This window comes from Plodia interpunctella, chromosome 28 (genome assembly GCF_027563975.2).
Source record: "Plodia interpunctella isolate USDA-ARS_2022_Savannah chromosome 28, ilPloInte3.2, whole genome shotgun sequence".
Taxonomy (NCBI): Eukaryota; Metazoa; Arthropoda; class Insecta; order Lepidoptera; family Pyralidae; genus Plodia; species Plodia interpunctella.
Genome location: NC_071321.1, coordinates 17,501 through 41,056, shown reverse-complemented (window position 1 = coordinate 41,056; position 23,556 = coordinate 17,501). Strand labels below are relative to the sequence as shown.

The window sequence follows — 23,556 nt, the reverse complement described above, 5'->3', positions numbered from 1 at the left end:
ATTTAGGATCAATATGAGTCGGAATTAAGATTTTTAAATCGGAATAAGGGTCCTCGGACTCATTTACGTTTTTAAATAATTTTACATTTATACAATTTGTTTACTGTCAAACTTTAAGTATATTTTAAAACTAAGATAAATGTCACTGCTGATAAAAGTGGCCAATTCTACAAAAAGGTATATTAAATACTTAAATTGCGACGATCATTTAACTTTGGACGAAAACACCTCGGAATTAGGTGCCTTTACCTTAATTTCTAAATAATTCAAAACCGAAACCGTTTTCTTCATTCCCATGTAGTTTTTTAATATCAATTGAATTGGTTCTGTTCAGCCGGTGGCGGCGCGTCGCGACACTGACAAACACAATGCTCAATTTAGAGTTTCCGTTATGCTGTGATTAAGAACAATTTGGAAGGATGCGTGCGACAGATAGACAAACAAATAAACTGTTAAGGTTGAAACGAGGAGGCCACTAGAGAGAGGCCGAAAGGTCGACTCGCATGTGTGTTCAGCGTGTGACGAACACAAGACTTAGTATTAAGTGAACAATATGTAATGTTCCTCGTGTACTTTATGATACAGATACTGTGTGATGTTGTACTAGGAATGCCGAAACCCGTGCGAAGTGGAGGAGAAAAAGTAGGGAAACGGACTCTGGACTCCGATGCTAAATGGCGGCGGAAGGAACCAAGAACACACACAGAGAGATACCGTGTCTGTCTCGAACTCGAGGAGATATAATGCTAGGAAAGGCCAAAGTTTAAGTTTTATATTGGTCTTCTTGAGAACTGGGAGTAGGGGAAGGTTGCTTCTTCATTCTAGTGGAATCCACACTTAATTTATATACTTTTAGAACAGGTGATGTGCCGTGAACGTGGTTTAGTTTCTCAAAAAAAATTCCAATACAAAAACATCTATTGACGCACAAATAGGGGGTGGGGTGCGGTGGTTGGAAGGATGACAATGCGTCTTTTTAATTTGAGTGTGACCCACATTATATTTGTGTCAGCCGCGAGCCGACTGATTACATATTCATGGAGGCGCGTGCACCGGAGTCGTGGCGATGTGACCAACCAATGTGATGCGATGTTGTTATGTTACAAGAGCAACGTTTCGTGTAAAATGGATTAAAACTAGGGTTTTAAAAGGTCTATATATGTATTATGGTAAGGAATGGCAACAACTGGCAAGGAATAGAAGTGGTTGGAAACAAAGAGGGGAGGCTTTGCCCAGCAGTGGGACCAGAGAGCTACATAACAAAATGTATTAAGGTAAGAAATATAGTATCGTTGAGTTAGTATCACAGAACACAAGTCTCGAACATCCTTTGGGGCTCCTCAATTTGGCTGATGGACAAGTCGTGTATTTATTTTATTAGCGGTATTTAGGATACGATCTATATTGTTATTCTAAACCAGAGACAAGGAATTCGAATCGTGACGTTATTTTGGTTAATAATTTTTATATGAGTCTCGTAATCAAATTGGCCAATGTCACTATCAATGTGTTAACATTGTTATTTCATTAAGCAGCGTGGTCGGTGTGTGACAGGCATCAGTTGGTGTATACGTACTCATAATTTCTTACCAAATAATCATGTTTATTAAAATATCTGTGAAGGGAGTTTCTATTGCAGTAGATATTTGATATGTTTGCTATAAGTGTACCTAAAACATCTTTATCTCGTATATAAATGCCGCAACATTGCGGTGGACTGACGTTGAAACCAGTTATTTATCATCAAAACAATATTTGCACAAATGTTCATTGACCAGTGACTCACCGACACTTCGGAAGGGGTTTCTCCGCAGTCGTATTCCAAAAATACATATAACACAGGTTTGAGACTGTAGAAGAATTTATTCGGCAATTTGTTCGCTGTAGCCTCTCAGAGTCAAACTCAAAGCATATTCAGAAATTAGGCCTCCACAGGCACGATCGTAGGTCTTAATGATTAACTGATGGAACTACGGACAGGATGCTATATCACGGGCAATTTTGAAATTTAATCCTTCTCACCTCACACAGGCTAACACTTTATTATACATTAGTTAGTATACCTTAATGCGCAATACTTTTCTAGCTAATTGATTTAAGTAGGCTACTTCACTGCTTTTAGTTATTTTTTACTTTTTGTAAGTGGCCCGTTGCAAATAGACACCACTGTTTTTCTTTCTCTTTTTTTAATTTATAAATCTCTAGCTAACTGGACTGGGATAACTACGTGGGTCATCCCAGTCCATGTCAAAGTCAAAAACATTTATTGCTAAATCTGTGTTCATACATGTACATACATACAAGAATGGTAAATATAAGTGAGAGTTCCAGATTGCCCTTTCACGCATGCAATATTTTTCAAGTTTGACTCAAATCTGAAAAACCACTTTGTACCTATATAAAGTACATAACTCACAGCCGAGTCCTCATAATTTTAAGGTAAATTTTGACGCGGGACTTCGCGGTATCACAGCCTCGAAGTATTGTCTATATTTGTTGTCAAAGTGTCTCCGGTCTCGTTGTCCAGGACATCAACACAACCACGTATTCAGAATCACTGTAATTATAATCTTGATAATGTTCCTGGTCCGTAATGAATATCATATGCAAATTGTTTACGAGATTAACTTCAAATGCGCAGTTGTTTAGAATCGATTGATATAATGACTATACTTGTTTGGTTTGTGTGGAGAGGTACCTACGATACTATACAGTCTAGATTATGATATAAATCATGCAAGTACGTATTAATATAAAATGAATATTAAAATGAAAAATGTTCAATTTCTATGGATTAGAAATAACTTCATTTTGGAAGCGAGCAGAAAATCTAAATAAGCGCGGACACATTTACCCCGTTATTCTTTAAAAAAAAATTAAAGCATTTCTTTAAACTAAAATATGTTTTGTCACTATCGTACTTTATAATATTTACCATTGACAGAAAGAGACAAAACATACTTTAACATAAACTATGTTTTAATTATTTTATTAGGGGTTAAAATCTTCGCGTGTGTGAATACCACGAATCGATCTATGGTCTTTGGGGCATAGAGTATCTTGTCTGCCCATAGATAACAATTCTCACATGTCATGTAGGGAGCAAAAGCTATTAGTCACTTAGGAAATTAAAATAACTGAAGACGGTAAACACTCACACTAATACGGAAAATATGGAGCTAGGTAAAACCACCGGTGACACGCTTGACAGGCGACTGCATGCATCATGCATACAGTATAGGAATAACACATGCTCTTAACTTGCATTGGAGTAATTTATTAGACTGAAGCGGAAAGTGCTACGAAGATTGATTGAAGTGGTCATTAACTAGCAGCCTTCAGATAAATAAATAATATTGAGACAGTAAACAAGCATTTTATTAAATCTTATACTTTGTTTCTTGGAAAAAAAACATTAAATATTAGTTATACTAATACGAGTAGGTACATGGAAAGATATATTGAGATGCAAGTGCTATGAGGACAATGCGCAGATTTTTCATTATCTGCGACTTAGCGTTGGCCATTCGTTTAAGTATGCTTAGTAAGTAATAAATTATGCATGTCCGGAAAAATTTAAACTTATTTAAAAAAGTTGGTGATTACACTGATAGAGCCTTACGTAATAAAGATAAATTGTCTGTCCCCGGGCATCGGTTGGCCAAAGTTAGAACGTCTTTTGTTGGGAACTGTATCCGTTTTTATAACAAATTGCCTAAATGGATTCTTGATTTGCCGGACAAAAAATTTAGAAATTATATAAAAGAAGTACTTTGTAAAAAGGCATATTACAAGTCTGACGATTATGTGAACGACAATAATGTCTGGCCCAAGCATGGTGCAGTATCCTCATAACATATGTAATTGATTTATGACATTATTACGTACGTTTTGTACATTTAGCTTTTTATTTATATATATATTTTGTGTGACAATTTTCAATAATTTTATTGGAAATACATATTTTATTTTATTTATTTATTCAAATTTTGACATTTTTAATAATGATGTAAATTTGTCCTCCTAATTTTATTATATATACGAGTATAAGACCTATATTTGTTAATTGACGTCCTTGGAGAAAAGGCTGCGGTGAAGTTTGTTGCGCCGCTTCTTCTTCACCTGCGCTTTGGAAGCCGGCAGTAGACTTAGTTTAAGTAATTTTTTTGACGTCAATAATTGATGTATATCATCCTAAATTGAATAAAGAATTTTGAATTTGAAATAAATAATTCTTCTTCTACGTCGAGTTGAACAGTTAGTATTAATAATAGAAAATATCCTACAAGTAGATATAGTATGTTATATCTACTATACGCACATTGTCAAAAGCACGCAGACGCAGGCGGCAGGCAAACACAATCAAATGTTCGCGTGCGTTGGCCGAGTGGAGAAGTTACGAAAAAAAAACGTGGTCAATGCTTCTTTCGTGCAAGAAGCATCAACAACAGATCGGTTCGATTTAAATGCATATTGACATGAAATGGTTTCCATTCCCGTGACTACTGAAGATTCTTACATATTTTAAAAAGATGTTCCCCTGTCGCGCTTTTGAACGCGATCAACTCAAAATCTACCAGACGGATTTTCGTACGGTTTCACCAATAGATACTGTGATTCCAAGAGATTTTTTTGGTGTAAGTATAATGTATTATGGTTTACTTGAGCGAGGTAGGGACGCGCCACTAGTTTACTTATAAATAAATCGCAAATACAAGACAATGAACTATAAAAATAATAAAAATTGTAAACAAGCTATTAGTGCAGCTATCGTGTGCTTGTTTGTGCTGTGAGGATTACGCGGACAGACACGGGCGCGTGGTCCGCCTGGGTATGGTTTGATTATCGTAATGGATTTTATTGTATTTCAATATCCAGTAGAGAAATACTTAGATCATAATACCGGTAATACACTATCGCCAAATAGATTGCCGAACTTTGGCGGTTTCGACGTACATTGCTGGTTTTCCATGTGGTAAAAAAGCTCACATAGAGAATACGCAATGTACGCTCGTTCGCGTCGGCATCTGTCTGATTCGGCAGAATTGGCCGGCGTAATAATAAATGGACAACTCTCAACCGCAATACCTTCTCATCGTGTAAATGTCCGACCCAACATTAATAAAATTTTCTCATCGAATCCAATAAACTATAACGAAAATATATTTTATTCAAAACAATATTAATAATAATATATACCAGTATATATGCAGACAGTCAAGAGTGTTCCAAGAACCCTGAAATATCTACCTACTTCAATCACTCACCCACAGTTTCCTAACTTCCTACGTCTGCGGTTTTCCGCCTCGAATTCGGAATCGGACTGCACTTTAGACGTTTTAATTGTGTTAAATCGAAAATACATTTTTTTACAGAAGTAAGACAGGCAGTCTTTTAGTCAAAAGAGAATACCGATTGTTTAGCGTTGACGCCATTCGCCATCGTGTTCCAAATGACGGGATTCTGAATCTCATGGATCACAAACCTCATGAATGTTGCTATCATTTGCAGAGAGAATACTTAGTTCAACTCGAAAAGGCATTGCCAAATTATCATTTGATTTCAGTGTTAGGCATCGCCGGCTTAGGCCGCGTGGATATCCTACGGGAATTGTTTTTAATGAGATAAATGGTATCATATCATTCACAATATCTACGAGTATGTTTGAGGAAAAAACGTGCGAATAATACCAATTGAAGTAAATAACTGGATTTTAGGTAACATTAGCATTTTCCTACTTAGATATGCAAAACGGAACCATTTGCTGATAGACACGTGGAGAACATGTGTCAAGGCCAGCAACCTGGGCGCGGCCAGCGGAGTGATGGGTCACCGTAGCCGAAATGGGTTTATATGTACCTATTCATAAATGGGTTTACTCCCAGTATTTTCCCAAATCTCCCAAAAAGTGGATGGTTTCCGCCGGTGAACCCATCGTTGTCTGTATTTGGTTTAATTCAACTTCTGCATAAACTTCGTGGGAATGAATGCGCAGCGACGGATAAAGGATTATAAACACTTTCGTATTGTTTCCTAATGTTTGCATTGTTTTTAGTTAAGCAAATTTTCGTGGGATATCTGCTATTTTATTGTATAAACAACTGTATGCCGTAGTTCAGATTTTCACAATGAAAAATATGTTTCGTTAGATTGCCACAAAAATAATAGATTTGGTTCCTAGTTAGGATTTCGCACTCTGGTAAATACAGACAGACCTGGTATTCGCAAGGCACTCGTGTGCACAGTGGAGTGTACAGCACGCTACAAGCGTAGCGGTGACAGCTACTCTGGGCAAGATGTAGAAAATCAATTATTTTATATTGATACGCGTGTATTACATGCCACAGTTCATTAAGAAACGTTTTTATTAGTTTGAATCTTAACGTACAGCAATAAGATCGAACTTTGCATGAATTACGTGTCAACTAATTAGGTTTCATTATGAATTGTAAAAGAAAATGAGAAAGTATGTGAATTTGGCCGAATCATAATAGCATTATATGTACGCATGCGCTGTGATACAATGCAATATTATTTTGTATATAAATTACTTAAATACTAATAAGAAAGAAAGAACAAACACGATCGATAGTATATTATATCGTCAAGTAATAGGTGCTGGAAGCGAAGTTGTCTTCGCTCGCACATGGCACACTAGTGAGGCACATCAGGACAATCACCCACAGCTTTCTAAACAAAGTGCAAAAGTATTAGAAAATTACATTTCGGGTGCATTATATGATACATACTCAGTGCACACGAACAATCGTTTATCTGACGCAATATTGCATCAAAATTGTACTCGATTACAAACGTTGCATTTTTATGTTATTTTCAACGAATTAATTAGTTTATTTATAGGTGTAGGTATGATATGTGCAGATAACATGTAAATGCCAACCACACGTGACACAAATCTTGACTCGGTCAATACCAAAACACACGATATGGTCAAAAGTAACATTTTAAATTGAGACACACACATTAAACACACATTGACAAAAGTTTTACTTCATTTCTTTGACAATTTAACAATAAGTATAGATTGTCTAACAATACTCGCGCTTCGGAAGGCTCGTTGCAGTTAGCCAAACTTCGGCGGGTACGGCATGAGCACTCATACAAACTCCGCATTGTGCGCGTCAGCGTAAGGTGGGTCGGTGTTCAGTCGTAGCTCCCGGCTGTTACATGTGCCCGCGTGGTGGGTTTTGGCCCATCCGCGTTATCTCTAAGGAAGGCCAGTCTCCAAGCAGTGGGGATATCCAAATGGTTAATGTTTATGATTAATCTACGAGTATCTATAGAAAGTAACAATAAGGCGCATGAACAGCGTCAGAACAACGTAGGAAGTGAACCCGCGAACATTTCTACGTATTCGGCGGAGAAAGTTCGCCTTCCGATCATAAAATGTTTATACGCAATGTTCTGGAAAATTACGAATCTCTTGACAAACATCATTAATTAGGTATGTGTTAATTTAAGATTATACTTTTCTTATTCGGGTTTCTTCATAATTATACAGAACTAGTGACCCATCCCGGCTACGCTCTGGTAAAAACATAATAAATTATATACCGGAACCTTCCTCTGGAATCACACTATCTATTGGTGAAAATAGCATGAAAATCCGTGCAGTAATTTTTGGGTTTTGCCAAGATATATAATATAACAAGAGATACACAAGCAGATCTACCTGACGAATACCTAGTACCTACTTATAGCACAACGGAAATTGCGCTTTTAAATTTAATACATTATTATACTAAAATATTTTTTACTGTAAAATTCCCACGGGTACGAATAAAGTTCATTATTGCTGTAATAAAAATACATGAATATACCATTTTAATGTCAATCTATATGGCTGCTGCGTGCGTGGATATTGTAACTGCGAATATAATGGTGTCTTATTTATTAATACCTAGCCTTTGCCCGCGGCTTCGGCCGCGTTATATTTCTGCGTCCGCTCATTATTTATTATGGAACCTGTACCAGATTTTAAGTTAGACAATCCACTATACAACTGTGAAAACCGCATCTAATTCCATCCAGTAGTTGTCGCATTATGCGCGAACAAACATACAGACAAACAGAAACACAGACAAAAATTAAAAAAAAAATGTTTTGGCCTATTAGTTCCAAAAGATTGAAGATAAATCTGTAAGTAGGCTGGTTACGGATTTATTATATGTATAGATGATGATGATTAATTGTATGGTTACATCAGGCATTCACATAACGGCATTTGTTTTGCTTCCTTATGCACTGTTGTAAAAATGCAATTAAAATATTTTTAGATTTTTATCATCACAATTAACTGTCATCTTTAACGTTTTTGAAACTACGAAAAATAAAACGTTCGCCGACCATCTTCCTGAATTTAAACAACGAAGACTCATATTTTAATGAAATTTACATCTTCCGAAATTGACCTGTTGTTGTTGCTCAACATCAGACATGTCGCAGATGCGCGCGCGCGCGGGACCCGCTCCAATCACACGAATCTAACCCGACATTGTACGTTACTCCAACTGAATATTTTGTTTTATTTGAAATTTTCACAGAATGTACGTTGCCACTATATCAAGAAATATTAAAACACAGATAAAAATAAATATTGAAGGGGGCTCCGTTTAATATAATGGCACAGACCGGTCTTGTACGAGTCCGACTCGCACTTTGCCAGTTTAACTTGTACTGGCCAGTTTTCTAAAATACACAAAACTCGAACAAGCGAATATCAATTAACATTTTTATGATTCATATATTTGACGAGGCGGCGGGACCGGTCGGGGTTTGGGCTTCGGCACCGCGTCGGAAACGTGAGCTTCTTCGCAGAATTTTATTTGTCGGAAACGTATCGACATCGCGACGTCTTCAAAATAAATCATTGGCGGAAAAGTTTGTCCAGAATGAAAGCCATGTAAGGGTTACTTTTATGATGCGTACTTTAAAGTTCCCACGGGTACATTCGTAGATATCCTGTGATTCTATGGATACTTACACATAAGCTCAGCCAGAAAGAGAATGTAAAATACTTTATAAGATTTTTATCTTCAACATACAGACAACACGTAACGCACAGCCGAAACTACTGGAGATAGAATGTCGAAATTTGTTAATTCAGGTTATTTGGGGTGTGCAGGGAGCAATCACCGAAAACTTCCTCAAATTCCCATGGGCACGAAAAAAACGTACTCTGTATGGGCCTCCAAATTCCAAAGTCGCGAGCAATAGAAAATTGGTCATGAAAACAATTGCTGCAACCTAGATTTAGCTTGCAAAATTTAACACATTTCTATATTATATTAAAAAATTATTAACACGAATTTAAACAGATACAACAACACGGATCCTTTATCTGGTCACTGAATTTGGCAACATAAATAGAAAATGAGCCTAACTACTGTTCCAATGCAGGGCATCTTCGTATCTTGAGATACTTTGTATCCATCAAAGAGAGAGCATGTTATTTCGCGAGAATCCGCAACAGGTATCTTTATGATATAGCGATACAGGTTGTAGGCCGGCGACGTGCAAACTGGTCTGGTCAGAGCCTCGCGCGGTCAAGAACCCGTCCGGCCGGAGTCATCTTCTGCGGCGGTTTTAGATCTACTTTATATTATGTGTATACTCATTTGTTTCAACGCATGAATCCTATTCTTGACCTTTTCCCGCTCATGCAGGACGGCAAAGTATGCATGGTGCTTCCATGTCGTTCTATCATTTAGATCCCCTTCTTTATTCATATCTTGGGATACATTCCATGCACTTTATTTTGGTCTCTTCTCTACTCCTAGAATTGTTCACTTCAATTTTTAAGACCTTTAATGTGACATGATTTTAATCTCATACTTCATACTTCCTCTTACAATCTTACATACCTACTTATTCCGTTTTTTATCCATTCTAATCTCCGGAGAATCCAGTCAGAAGGACCCGGCCGGTCCGATTTTAGATATATAATTAATAAAGATTCTAGTAATGAAGTGAGAAAACTCAATTTGTTAATTGACTTGAAGGAAAGCGCTGCATCACAATGTAGATCGGATGGCAAAATGAATTTCAGCTGAACCGGAAACGGAAGTGAGTCAAACACTGAAAAGATTTGATTATTGTCGCCGGCTCAAGGGTTTTGTAAAAAATGAGCAATGAAAATGTTTGTAGGTATTTTTACATTTGATAAACGAGATTCAAACAAACATTTAAGTTTGTTCATCTTTCTTCTTGTCATGGTGTTGACGTGTGAACTGTCTTCTCATTCCACAACTCTTTATTTCGTACCTTCCTTCACCCTTGAGACCTCATTATAGGTACTTGGAATCACAAGTCATCCCATAAATTATTATCAAAGTTTACAATTATGTCCAATTTCGTCCGAATTACTGTACGTTGTTATCTCAATGTCAATACAAACATATGGAAACTATTACCCGCTCGGAAGGGGGCGGCCGCGCGTGACGCCGTATCATACATGTCGTACAATAAACTGTAATATCACACCAATAATTGTGATTGTAGTGTCGTCCCAACAGAGCCGGCGCTCTTGTGGTAAACATTTTCATTATTTGGTTTTTTATGTCGATCTTCATTTGTTTCGAAACTTACAAACCGACCTCGCTTCGTAAGTTTCTCATTGCAATCCTTCATTTAAATTTCATTAAATATTCTAGAAACAATTTACTGAAACAAAGGCATTAGATTTCAGAAAAGTGGGAACTTGACTGACTTGCCGGCGATTTATAAAAAATATACGTTTGTTTGATATAATAAAGACTTTTTACCGATTTAGCTTCCATTCTCACGGGAAAACATCTTCGCCGGTCGATCATTTGTAACTGTCCAAGTCGGTCGTGTTCTGGGTGATTACTAGTATTACTGCTTTAAATCCTTATTTAAAGCAGTATTACGTGTAGGTAGGTACATAACATAACCATTAAAAACAGCACGAGATATGTTGCATTTATGAATATTAGCGTTGCAAATTCCCAAGGTTGCTCTAGAAGCCCGTGGCTCTGTCCCCTCCGCTCGCGCGTCGGACGTGAAGGTGACCGGCCGCGCACACGCACGCCTTGAACTTGAACTAGTGTTGCTGGTTCAGCGCATTCGCATTCGTTGATGCGTGCCCCGATTGGAGAATATCATCCGTGAAGGAAAGTATTTTGTGCTCATAGTTACATACCTACACCAGCCACAGTAACAATTAACTTGCCTTTTATAGTCCAAAATCCCAAAAGTGAATTGAGATGTAAATATTTTCGAAAAACATGAATTAGTAGAACACAGAACAAAGAAGCACGACATGGCTGACATGATGCTGATGAAGAAATACACTGCGCGGCGAGCAGTCCCGACCTTGAGGAGCACCACCTCATTATTATACTGACGTGAACATCGTACGAGGCAACCAAAGGATGAAAAGATTTGTTAGGGGGGTTGACTTCGGGCAGGCGAGCCGAATTTTCCAAATTTTAAGTTTTATTTTAAATCTCTGGCTTCGTGGCGACACAAGCAAGAATGTAACAGGGATCCTGCTTAGACAAGAAACAGAGAGATAATTAAGAATAAATTCACATAAACTTTAAAATATCGACTACTGTTTCCGGACAATCGTACAAAAGCCTCGTCAAAGAGATAGCAATCAACTTGACGGCGCTAGTTAGAATGTCACCAAGCTCGTGGTAATTCCTATTTCTGAATCAAATGAAAGCAAGGTTTCAGCTAATTATATTTAGACAAGAACAAAAACTGTCTGCGAATCATATCTCGCGGGAACAGGAATTCCTGGGCAGAGTCTGATCGCAATCGATAGAGGAAGTTGTGTCAAATTTGCTATTGTTGTAACTAAGAGGTAAAGGTCACTCATGCTGGTGTGTGAAAGTAACACTGTCTGTCACTTTATCACGACTAAAGTGCGGTAGAACCAATTTATATGGTAGTCTTGCGGAAAATCAAAACTCAAGGTTGGCCTGTGGTCAATGAAAGGAGCATACAAGGCGTTAAGGTCTACAATACAGAGCGTTCCAAGATCCGACTTTGTATGTAAAGGAATGAGAGACATCAACTACCTATAAGACGTTGAAAATGTTTGTTTTGCATCTTTATAGTCTTCTGCACTCGTCGTAGCTCTTCAGATATAAGCAAATAACTATCGTTAAATATGATAATAAGTTAAATGTGCAAACAAAAAGATAAAACAAGAAAAAGATGCCCAAATGAAATCGAAAGCCCGCGCTTTGCAACAACGGCACGCAGGCACCAGTCACTCACAGTCGATGTCCATAGCAAGCGACGTACCGCCGCTTGACTGTACTGTATCACACGTCGCTGCTTTAGAACGAAAGTGACTTAATTCAAAATCTCAACTTTTTGGGAAATCGCAAAATAAGATTTCATGTTTATTAATTTTTTCATAAGTTAAAGTATATTTCTGAAACGAAGTATGTTAATTGTCTTTTTATGTTTGACATGGTTTCATTAACTATTAGGCTTGATAATAATTGTCTTTTTTTCAAATTATATTGATAAATAATATTTTAAAATAACGATTTTCAAAAACTAGTCACTATAAGGTCACCCTTTGACCGAACTTATTCTATATGAGTTTGACTTAATATGAATTAGGTCAGTTTCATTTTAATAACTTAAAATTTATGTGTGGCATTTTGAGTAATATGTCATTTTTGTATTAAAATAAGATTAAGTTGTTTACTAATAAGTCATTTTGATAAAAACTATTTAATAATAAAACCCAAGTTTGTGTTCAAGTTATTTATTGTATTGAAATAATAACATATTTTATAGTATTGTTCAGAGTTCTGCCTGCCTGCATTTGGCATATACAAGGTATACCACTACCTCCGTCATAGCCGTTAGGTATGCATAGGGTACCCCAATTAAAGTGACTTCAGAATAATTATTTGACAGGGAAAAATAAAAAAAAAACAATATAAAAAATAATAATAAATAATCAAAATAAGTGAACATTGCGGCATCGTATCAATCGCTCACGCACGAATCAGCTATGAGCCGTTAGTTTGTGTGTGTGTATCGCTATAGTGAAAGCGCTATGCGGCGATGCGAAGGGCACTGTTCATTGCACGTTTTAAATTTTAGCGTTAGTTTAGATAGGGAATTCTTTAATATTTTTATGAGGTTTCTTTGGATGAAATGACGGTTACATGATAAATTATATAAATTTGCAAAAAAAAAAAAAAAATTCAATCCAACTTCATTATCTCGGAAACTATTGATTCCAAGTATGGATTCTTGGGGGAAAATGTTCATATTAATAGGGAGATGACATGGGTTTCGGCTATATCGAAGGTAATGTTACACCTGTACAGCAGTAACAATTTGTATCAAAATAAACTCATAGTACCTAACATTCCTAAGATTGTGATAATAATATACATAATAATTAGGTATTAATGTTTTTCTTAACTCCATAAGACCTTTTCTTGTATTTTCCGATAACTTCAGTTTTCTCGAAACACTTTCAACACAAGGCATCTTCTTCCTTTTGTTTCTCATGTTGACGCGCTAGTCTTTTGTCTTGAGTATAACTGGTCTTATAATAAAATACAAAAGGTTCATTTTTGACAAACCTTAAAACGCGTATTTTACATCACCCCACAAAATCTGATCCTTGTCATCATTGTCCTCATTGAAATTGTAGCCCCACTCGTTTTGCAAAGCTTTCAAATCTAACATAGTATCATAGCTCATAGCTAAAGAAAAATGCTGAACCTTGAGAGGTGTCCCAATTTTTAGAGCTCTTAATTAAGCTTATAATATTTATATATCGATAAGGTGGACAAATTGGGCCCGATTTTAAGTTTTTTTTATTTATTTTTCAATGAGGGAGTGAACATTATCGTCCTCATTTTGCGTGTGCCCAGTAATAAGATATTTATTTATTATTGACCCAATGGGAAATTTCGCTATTATATAATGCATAAAATTACGTTATATATTTATTTTTATTCTGTCCTGAGCAGCCGCTGCCTAAGGGTTGTGGTTCTGTATCAGTTGATATTAAAGACTGGGAAATAAAATCACTTCCTGAATTCTTATGTTCTTGTTGATGATTCTGATGAAATGTTCTTGTTGATGATTCTGATCCAAGAACCTAAACATATATACATATGGCTTATATGTATATATGTTTAGGTTCTTGGATAGCTAAGAAGTTAACTGAGGAATGAAGTGGTGGTTCATTTGTAGCTAGAGAATCGATCGAGTTTAAGAAAGAGAAACTTCGAAAAGTGGTACTTTTATTTACCTCACCAGATACCTATCTGGGTCCCTTTTAGGCTCATTGATAAGTGTTACTGCACGATAAGCAGTCACTATTGTCTTTGCCAGTCTATTACAGGGTACTCCTAACTGTTACTTGTGGTACAGATTAATAATTGTATTCAGTCTCAGATAGATTCTTCAGCTAAAATGTTTACAGAGGTGATTAATGATCTTCGATTTTGAAAAAATAGTTTAAATTAGTATTATACATACTTCTAATAATTTCTGGCAACGCATTCTAAAAATAAATACTTAAATAAATAAATAGTTACAGGCTCTATTAGATTCAAACGGTAAGGTTCTTCATGCATGATTTTCAAGAACTGGCGTGTTTTTATCAAACGACGCATTCGGGGAAATGTTTTTTATATTAAATTGTGTTTCCTGAAAAAGCAAAAAATAGAGTGCATGTCATCAAAAGCAGCAAACCAAATCTCAAAAATATGTGTTAATAATAAATTATGTTATGCTCTCAATATTAACCATTCAATTCGTGTTTTTATGCTTACTCTACTTCCAACCTCCACCAACCTTAAACCCGCGCTAACCTTGACAAGTCACATATGAGTAGGTATACCTACTTACCGATGTTTTAATACACCAACATGCTCAATATCAGTAAAAGTGATAGAACACATAAAATACGTTTCACAAAAGACTTTAAGTGAGGAAAAATGACATAATGATAATCTAAACAAAATAAATATTTTCAGGAAATATAAAACGAAGTATGCTTACCTGCTGCTTTTGTTAATTTACTTCTTCGTCCACATTCTTTCTTTTTCTATCATTTTCCAAAATCATGAGCGTTCTCCGTTTTATCTTTCACGAATAACAAAAAAAATCTTATGACCTAAAATAAAAAGCTTATGCCACTATTAGAATAAAATCGACTGAAATCCTATAAGGACGGTATTAACAATAGCAGTTTTAATATAAAAGTGATTTAATCCATAATAGGACAAAGAACATTAGAAAAGTTTTGTAGAAAAGTGTCTTATTTATCGTTAAGTCATGACATACAAAACAATTTTAGTAATAAAGTGACGTAAGTGCGAATAAGTCGTATATATTATGACAATATTCGGAAGAATAACGAGTTAAAACCTATTAGGTCAATTTAATTCTTACCCTTTTTTGGAATGAAAATGTCTCAAGCGTCAATCGGTCACTTTATTTGCGTTCGGTCAACGTGTTGCGCTTGCGGTTGCGGAAATATCACCAAAAGGGGCGTTGACGTTCCGACCCTGGAGCCCTCGGCGCTCAGTTAGAAAGCGACCAAAATAGAGCGTTCGTACTCTTCTAACACAGTTGGGGCAGTTTCTGATTCATTATGCGATAGAATACGATGTGTAGAGTCGTTCGATGACCTTAAGTCAATTTAAAGATTTTTTGAGTTAAGTCGGTTTCATTCTAACTAAGCGACGTGTTCAGTCCAGTCAAATGCTAATAATCACCATAATAATATTTATTTTGTCGTACATATAAAAACGCGATTTGATTGAAAATTCGACATGTTGGAAGTCGACACTCGATTGTTTGCTTGCTAATATATTCATTGAAGATAAGTGTTTGCTTTTTTTTCGATTTGACATAGGTACTTTATAATATTGTTTTAAAATTATTAAAATATAAGATCTCGATTTTCGGAAAATTCTTACAAGATTTTGAGGTTTAAAATGGAAAAACATTGATTTATTTGAATGTTTTACCAGGATATCTATTTTATGCAGCAGTTAATGTTTCGTACACACTACATTAGTAGGTATAATAAATGTGTTAGGAACACGTGTGATGGCGTGCCGTCCGCCGTCGTGTCTCCGTGCGGGGATTACTCCTAATGCTGTTAGGATGGAGCGATCGCGTCTCACGCACAAGTTAGTAGCTGGTTCAAGTTGAGAGCCGAGGTCACTGCGGCGGCGTGAACCCTGGCCTCTTGCGGATCAGTCAACAAATAGGTGATGCGGTGTGTATCTCTGTAGCTACATTATTGAGGAGAAGGCTATACACAATCCCGGATGAGAGAAGCTGCAGCGCACAGCTATTGTCACCTGTTCTTGTTAGGATTATAATTTTATTCCAAAAGCACCCATTTATTTGTACATTACTCACAAGGAGACATCAAATAATATTTTTTTCAAAAACGAAAGTGTTTTATCTTCATTTTTGTCGAGCTTCATAAAACCGGGCTTATACTAACGTTCCCGTTATTGATTGGTTATTTTAAAATGTCGTTAATAAGTTTAGTCTCTTCTTAACTTGTCTTGCCCGCATTGTAATTTGACAAGTAGTTTAGTAGTGAACATGTAGTAAATGATAAAAATAAAAATCATATAATTTGAGATGACATCTTAGATCATTTACTAATCATCTAAGGATGACAGGCACTCTGCAAGCTCTGAGGCAACGCGACCTAGACTCGGGTCGCACGGAACGACATTGTTCGTCCAGGAAGAGGCCAGACCCATTGTTTGTCCAAGGAATTTACTTATTCGAGCACGTTCTAAACAAACGAGAGATATTGTCTTTACAAAATATAAACTTCAGAATCACAAAATGTCCACGAACGACGAGTTCATATTCCGACGTGACGTAAGAATCAGAATGCCTCTGCCCATTATTATCTAAATATAAATTGATCACAAAAGCAATTAGAGAAGATATAACGACATTTTGGTCAAACTAACAATTCCTTAATTTTTTTTAAATTATGATTATGCGTTATGTAAGCGTCGGAACACCTACCGCTTTATTAAAACCCTCGTCCTTGACATTCGACCATCGCTTGACCGATAAATGGCGGTACAACCTGAGCCTGCCCAGCCCACACATTACGACCGACGCTAACACTGAAATACGGGCCGATTTATGGAACGATAACGCCAGAAAAACTCAATCAATGGGCTTGATCCAATCAGTCTTGTTTTAATTAATCCGCACTAATATTATAAATGCGTCAGTTTTTTGTCACGTTCACGTTTACTTCACGTTCTAGTACTTAAACAATATTTCTGAAATTTTGCGTACATGGAGTAGGTACGGAGAATAGGGACGATACATCCCGGATCTAGAATATAAAAATTTATGAAAATACAGAAATCAGACTAAAAGTTAATGTTATGTTGTAATGGTTGACTGAGGACCAATACAATGTTTATTGAGGTAACTGAGATATTTTGGTATTAACACAAAATAAGACTTTAGTATGTATCTAAAGTTTAGAAGAGGACATGCGACTCCGAGTTTGTAACTTTACTTTTTGAACTCATTGATGTCTGAAGTAAGTGCCTAATAAACTGAGGTTTTTGCGGTTCATCACACAGAGCAGACACACATCGTAACATAACACACACTTTTTGTATGTTGTATGATATACCTAGGTAAATATACTTATTTCAAATATTTGAATATTTTCCAAGTTATTTTGTGCTAGTGAATTTTGAAAGCATTGAAAGTTGCAATCTATTCAATTAAAAAATAATTCTGTTTACTTTAAAATAATATATTTGTACTAAAATATTGGGAATGATCATTATGATATTTATGTCTTCGTGTATAAACGTAAAAAAGAAAAAAAAAATCACCCTCCTTCCTTTAGTTGGGTAAAAGTAATCGCATTTTTCACATAAGAAACTTCTTCAAAAATATAAATCCCTAAAAACTCACCAAGTCTAAAAATCCGATATGGTCGTCCTTCCTTTTTGCGCCCATCGCGTAGGCCTTCCCGAGGTGGTCCACGAACCTCTTGCTCTGACCCTTCATCACAACACTAGCGTCTATTACTGTGAGGAGCCGACACGTGCGCTCGGGGCGGCGGCCAGCGCGAGACTGAGCGTGCAGCGAGGGTTCCGTTGGTTTTGTCGCGAGTGCTGGCGGGAAACCCCGAACCGCGTCGCTTTCTCTCGCACTCATTCATAAAGTTGCGTGGCTAGGATAAGTTTACAACATAAAAAGTGCATCAAAAACATTTAGCGATGCGACATATCGATATCATAACACCAATGGGTGTTATGATTGCGTGGATTAAGTTATCGTTATTTTTTTCTTGTACAATTATTAAATGTTACTAATATGTTACCAATTTGGGGCATCTTTTGTTTATGACCAAAGACAAGAAAAAAAATAATTAAAAATCAACTAACTAAAAGCTGAATCGAAAGAACTCGATTTATATAAAAAGCGGCCAAGTATGAGTCGGACTCACCCATGAAGGGCTCCATATTGCCATTTCATGACAAATAAAAAAAAACTACTTACTAGATCTCGTTCAAACCAATTTTCGGGATGGAAGTTTGCATAGTAATGTACATCATTTTTTTTTGAGTTGTGTCATTCTCTTATTTTAGAAGTTACAAGGTGGACACACACATTATACCACTTTGGAAGTGTATCTCGCGCAAACTATTCAGTTTAGAAAAAAATATATTAGAAACCTCTATATAATTTTTGATTGGTTGGACACGGTTGGTTTGATAAAAAAAGTTTTTTGAGTTTCAGTTCTGGACCCCCAGAATTTATTGTTATTTTTTTCTATTTTTGTATAAAATCTTAATGCGGTTCACAGAATATATCTACTTACCAAGTTTCAACAGTATAATTATTATAGTTTCGGAAAAAAGTGGCTGTGACATACGGACGGACAGATAGACAAACATGACGAATCTATAAGGGTTCCGTTTTTGCTAAAATGGTTCTAACTAAAATATCTTAGTAGTACCTATTTAATTTGTGACTTGACTGGTTTGTGACTCCTCCTCAGGAGCGCCCTCATTACGATGAAAGGTAAAATAAATTAATGCTTCAAAAATATCAAATCTATTGCACTGTGAGTATTGTTAGTTACCTTGAACATTAGTCTGTCTCGTCTCTCTATGTTCCCGGTTGCGGTCGGGGCTGAGACACCTCCTTGGGAATACTATTGTTGCCTATCAGTATATGCCTGCGCAGTGTGTTCCTTAGTCGCCTCGTACGACATCCACGGAAGGACCACGTCCAACCTCCCGCCGCAGTGACCCTACATAATACTCGTAATGCGCCGGCAGCCGGCTGACGCACTCACGCATACATTAAGGTACTTTTTGCGATGCGTAAAACCTTTATGACTTGTTTGTTTGAGGAAAATTTTCAATTTATGACTTTAATGTCAAAAAGCTGTTTACTAACATGTTAACAAATATTGACCTAACAGAAGTTTAGTATTTTGCGGGAAATGCCAGTGTGGATTTGGTTCATTTTAATGTTACTGTAGGTATCATTTTGATTATTCAAGGTGTACACTTATTTATTAAATGAAATGAGAGCATACCGTTTCCCTGAAAAGAAATAAATGTATCTAATTTCATCACAAAATATTCAACCACAACCACAAGTAATATACTACCATACAGCAAACCATATACCATATGTTTTGCTGTATGTAGTAAGATATCAATCCGGTATCTTACGAATAATTCCGAATCAGGCTGCACGTTAGTCCCTATATGACAGTTTAGATCTGTATGGACTGTATGGAACAATTTCTGATCTTGTCATCTTGTCGGGTAACACGACTAGACCCGACCGACGGCTGCGCAGGTGAGACACTCACCGTGTTCTCAGCGAGTGTCGGTCTCAAGGTTCGTCTAGTTACCTTTTGTTGCATTTTCCTTAAGAAACCACCGTCTACCGTATTTCCTATTAATGATGTTGCTACTCCGTGATAGCTTTCGTCCACGTATTATTTTATTACTTTTATGTAAGAACCTACTAAATCGATTTCCTTTACAATATTTCATTTCGTCTCTACCTTACTATGTCCTCCGATAGTTTGTAAGATTTAATTTTTTTTTTTTTTAAAGGGTCGTTACGGAACCCTGAAATAATCAATGTAGTTTTTTTTTTTTATGTTATATAGTAATTGTAAAATCACCTAGATTGGGAAGCCGGGAAGACCGTACGCGTCTCTGGTTTCCTGCAGCCAACGATGTTTATTTTGATGGATAGTATTTGTGTCTATTAATATAATTGCTTGCATATATTTTCAATGCAGGCGCACAAATTTACTAATTTAATCCATCCTTTAATCACTATATCACATTATTAACATTCACACATACAATGACGAAGCATCTGTTAGCGAAACAACTTGAATAAGAAGGGTAAATATAGTTATTAGAATCATGCATAAGTGTGCAATAATAATAAAATATTTTGGATTGTGGTGCACGTTTAAGAGGTTCTAAATTTCGATTTTGTAATCCCTTCATATTAAATATGGATAGGCTGGAAATAGCGGCGTGTGTACTTTCACGTATGTTCTGTCAAGGGGTTAAAAGGTTCAATCGTATGTGCCATTTCAAGTACCTATTATATAAACATTCATTGAATGTGGTATAAAATAGAATTTGCTCGAAAGACAATCAAAGCATTCTTAATTCCACAAACTTCCTCCTTGAAGTTACATTCGGCGTTACGATAACTATAAGTTGGACAGAACATTCGTCTATACTGAATAAATAGGTTATTATCATTGTATGTTTCTTAGACAAATGTGACCACACAGCGGTGATATACTGGACACGGTGGAAACGTAGCTTGTGGTTTGTTGTGACTGTGAAACCGCGGTGTGAAACAATCTCAGTGTGACATTTGAATGAATGAATTATGATATTTGAACAACTTAACTTCCACCAGCTTATTAACACATAAGTAACAAAAAAAAAACCAATACTATGCAGGTGTGCGCCGCAGTAATTAAAAAAGGTCATAGCCACGACCGAGATGAGCACTGGTTTTATTCTGTAACCTGGGAGCATACCATCATCTCGTCATTCACTTGTTAAGATTAGTTGGTGGTACCAAATAACGCGATTCATTTAGGTTCCTAAACTGAACTGAGCTGCGGGCCATCGACTATTACAAAACGATTTAAGTGTTAGGTAGGGTAGTTCAGTTGTCATGAAAATCAGCCACAAGATGGCGGTATTCTGAGTACATAAAATGTAAAACGCGCTATGAAAGTGTTTATGCGAAAATATAGGTCGTGAGATGGAAGCGTTGTCTCTGGTTGGTTGGTTGGTTGGTTGGTTGGTTGGTTGGTTGGTTGGTTGGTTGGTTGGTTGGTTGGTTGGTTGGTTGGTTGGTTGGTTGGTTGGTTGGTTGGTTGGTTGGTTGGTTGGTTGGTTGGTTGGTTGGTTGGTTGGTTGGTTGGTTGGTTGGTTGGTTGGTTGGTTGGTTGGTTGGTTGGTTGGTTGGTTGGTTGGTTGGTTGGTTGGTTGGTTGGTTGGTTGGTTGGTTGGTTGGTTGGTTGGTTGGTTGGTTGGTTGGTTGGTTGGTTGGTTGGTTGGTTGGTTGGTTGGTTGGTTGGTTGGTTGGTTGGTTGGTTGGTTGGTTGGTTGGTTGGTTGGTTGGTTGGTTGGTTGGTTGGTTGGTTGGTTGGTTGGTTGGTTGGTTGGTTGGTTGGTTGGTTGGTTGGTTGGTTGGTTGGTTGGTTGGTTGGTTGGTTGGTTGGTTGGTTGGTTGGTTGGTTGGTTGGTTGGTTGGTTGGTTGGTTGGTTGGTTGGTTGGTTGGTTGGTTGGTTGGTTGGTTGGTTGGTTGGTTGGTTGGTTGGTTGGTTGGTTGGTTGGTTGGTTGGTTGGTTGGTTGGTTGGTTGGTTGGTTGGTTGGTTGGTTGGTTGGTTGGTTGGTTGGTTGGTTGGTTGGTTGGTTGGTTGGTTGGTTGGTTGGTTGGTTGGTTGGTTGGTTGGTTGGTTGGTTGGTTGGTTGGTTGGTTGGTTGGTTGGTTGGTTGGTTGGTTGGTTGGTTGGTTGGTTGGTTGGTTGGTTGGTTGGTTGGTTGGTTGGTTGGTTGGTTGGTTGGTTGGTTGGTTGGTTGGTTGGTTGGTTGGTTGGTTGGTTGGTTGGTTGGTTGGTTGGTTGGTTGGTTGGTTGGTTGGTTGGTTGGTTGGTTGGTTGGTTGGTTGGTTGGTTGGTTGGTTGGTTGGTTGGTTGGTTGGTTGGTTGGTTGGTTGGTTGGTTGGTTGGTTGGTTGGTTGGTTGGTTGGTTGGTTGGTTGGTTGGTTGGTTGGTTGGTTGGTTGGTTGGTTGGTTGGTTGGTTGGTTGGTTGGTTGGTTGGTTGGTTGGTTGGTTGGTTGGTTGGTTGGTTGGTTGGTTGGTTGGTTGGTTGGTTGGTTGGTTGGTTGGTTGGTTGGTTGGTTGGTTGGTTGGTTGGTTGGTTGGTTGGTTGGTTGGTTGGTTGGTTGGTTGGTTGGTTGGTTGGTTGGTTGGTTGGTTGGTTGGTTGGTTGGTTGGTTGGTTGGTTGGTTGGTTGGTTGGTTGGTTGGTTGGTTGGTTGGTTGGTTGGTTGGTTGGTTGGTTGGTTGGTTGGTTGGTTGGTTGGTTGGTTGGTTGGTTGGTTGGTTGGTTGGTTGGTTGGTTGGTTGGTTGGTTGGTTGGTTGGTTGGTTGGTTGGTTGGTTGGTTGGTTGGTTGGTTGGTTGGTTGGTTGGTTGGTTGGTTGGTTGGTTGGTTGGTTGGTTGGTTGGTTGGTTGGTTGGTTGGTTGGTTGGTTGGTTGGTTGGTTGGTTGGTTGGTTGGTTGGTTGGTTGGTTGGTTGGTTGGTTGGTTGGTTGGTTGGTTGGTTGGTTGGTTGGTTGGTTGGTTGGTTGGTTGGTTGGTTGGTTGGTTGGTTGGTTGGTTGGTTGGTTGGTTGGTTGGTTGGTTGGTTGGTTGGTTGGTTGGTTGGTTGGTTGGTTGGTTGGTTGGTTGGTTGGTTGGTTGGTTGGTTGGTTGGTTGGTTGGTTGGTTGGTTGGTTGGTTGGTTGGTTGGTTGGTTGGTTGGTTGGTTGGTTGGTTGGTTGGTTGGTTGGTTGGTTGGTTGGTTGGTTGGTTGGTTGGTTGGTTGGTTGGTTGGTTGGTTGGTTGGTTGGTTGGTTGGTTGGTTGGTTGGTTGGTTGGTTGGTTGGTTGGTTGGTTGGTTGGTTGGTTGGTTGGTTGGTTGGTTGGTTGGTTGGTTGGTTGGTTGGTTGGTTGGTTGGTTGGTTGGTTGGTTGGTTGGTTGGTTGGTTGGTTGGTTGGTTGGTTGGTTGGTTGGTTGGTTGGTTGGTTGGTTGGTTGGTTGGTTGGTTGGTTGGTTGGTTGGTTGGTTGGTTGGTTGGTTGGTTGGTTGGTTGGTTGGTTGGTTGGTTGGTTGGTTGGTTGGTTGGTTGGTTGGTTGGTTGGTTGGTTGGTTGGTTGGTTGGTTGGTTGGTTGGTTGGTTGGTTGGTTGGTTGGTTGGTTGGTTGGTTGGTTGGTTGGTT

General features: G+C 37.7%; 1 protein-coding gene across 1 annotated transcript in view; it reads right to left on the bottom strand.

Annotated features, from left to right (window-relative positions):
- LOC128681896 (multidrug resistance protein homolog 49-like) overlaps positions 1 to 18,228 on the bottom strand; it is a 48,663-nt gene extending 30,435 nt beyond the window's left edge. Inside the window, exon 1 of the mRNA XM_053766198.1 lies at positions 17,968 to 18,228. Coding sequence (XP_053622173.1) covers positions 17,968 to 18,213 — 246 coding nt within the window. The 5' untranslated portion in view covers positions 18,214 to 18,228. The remainder of the gene's footprint in view (positions 1 to 17,967) is intronic.
- Between the last annotated feature and the right edge of the window lie 5,328 nt (positions 18,229 to 23,556).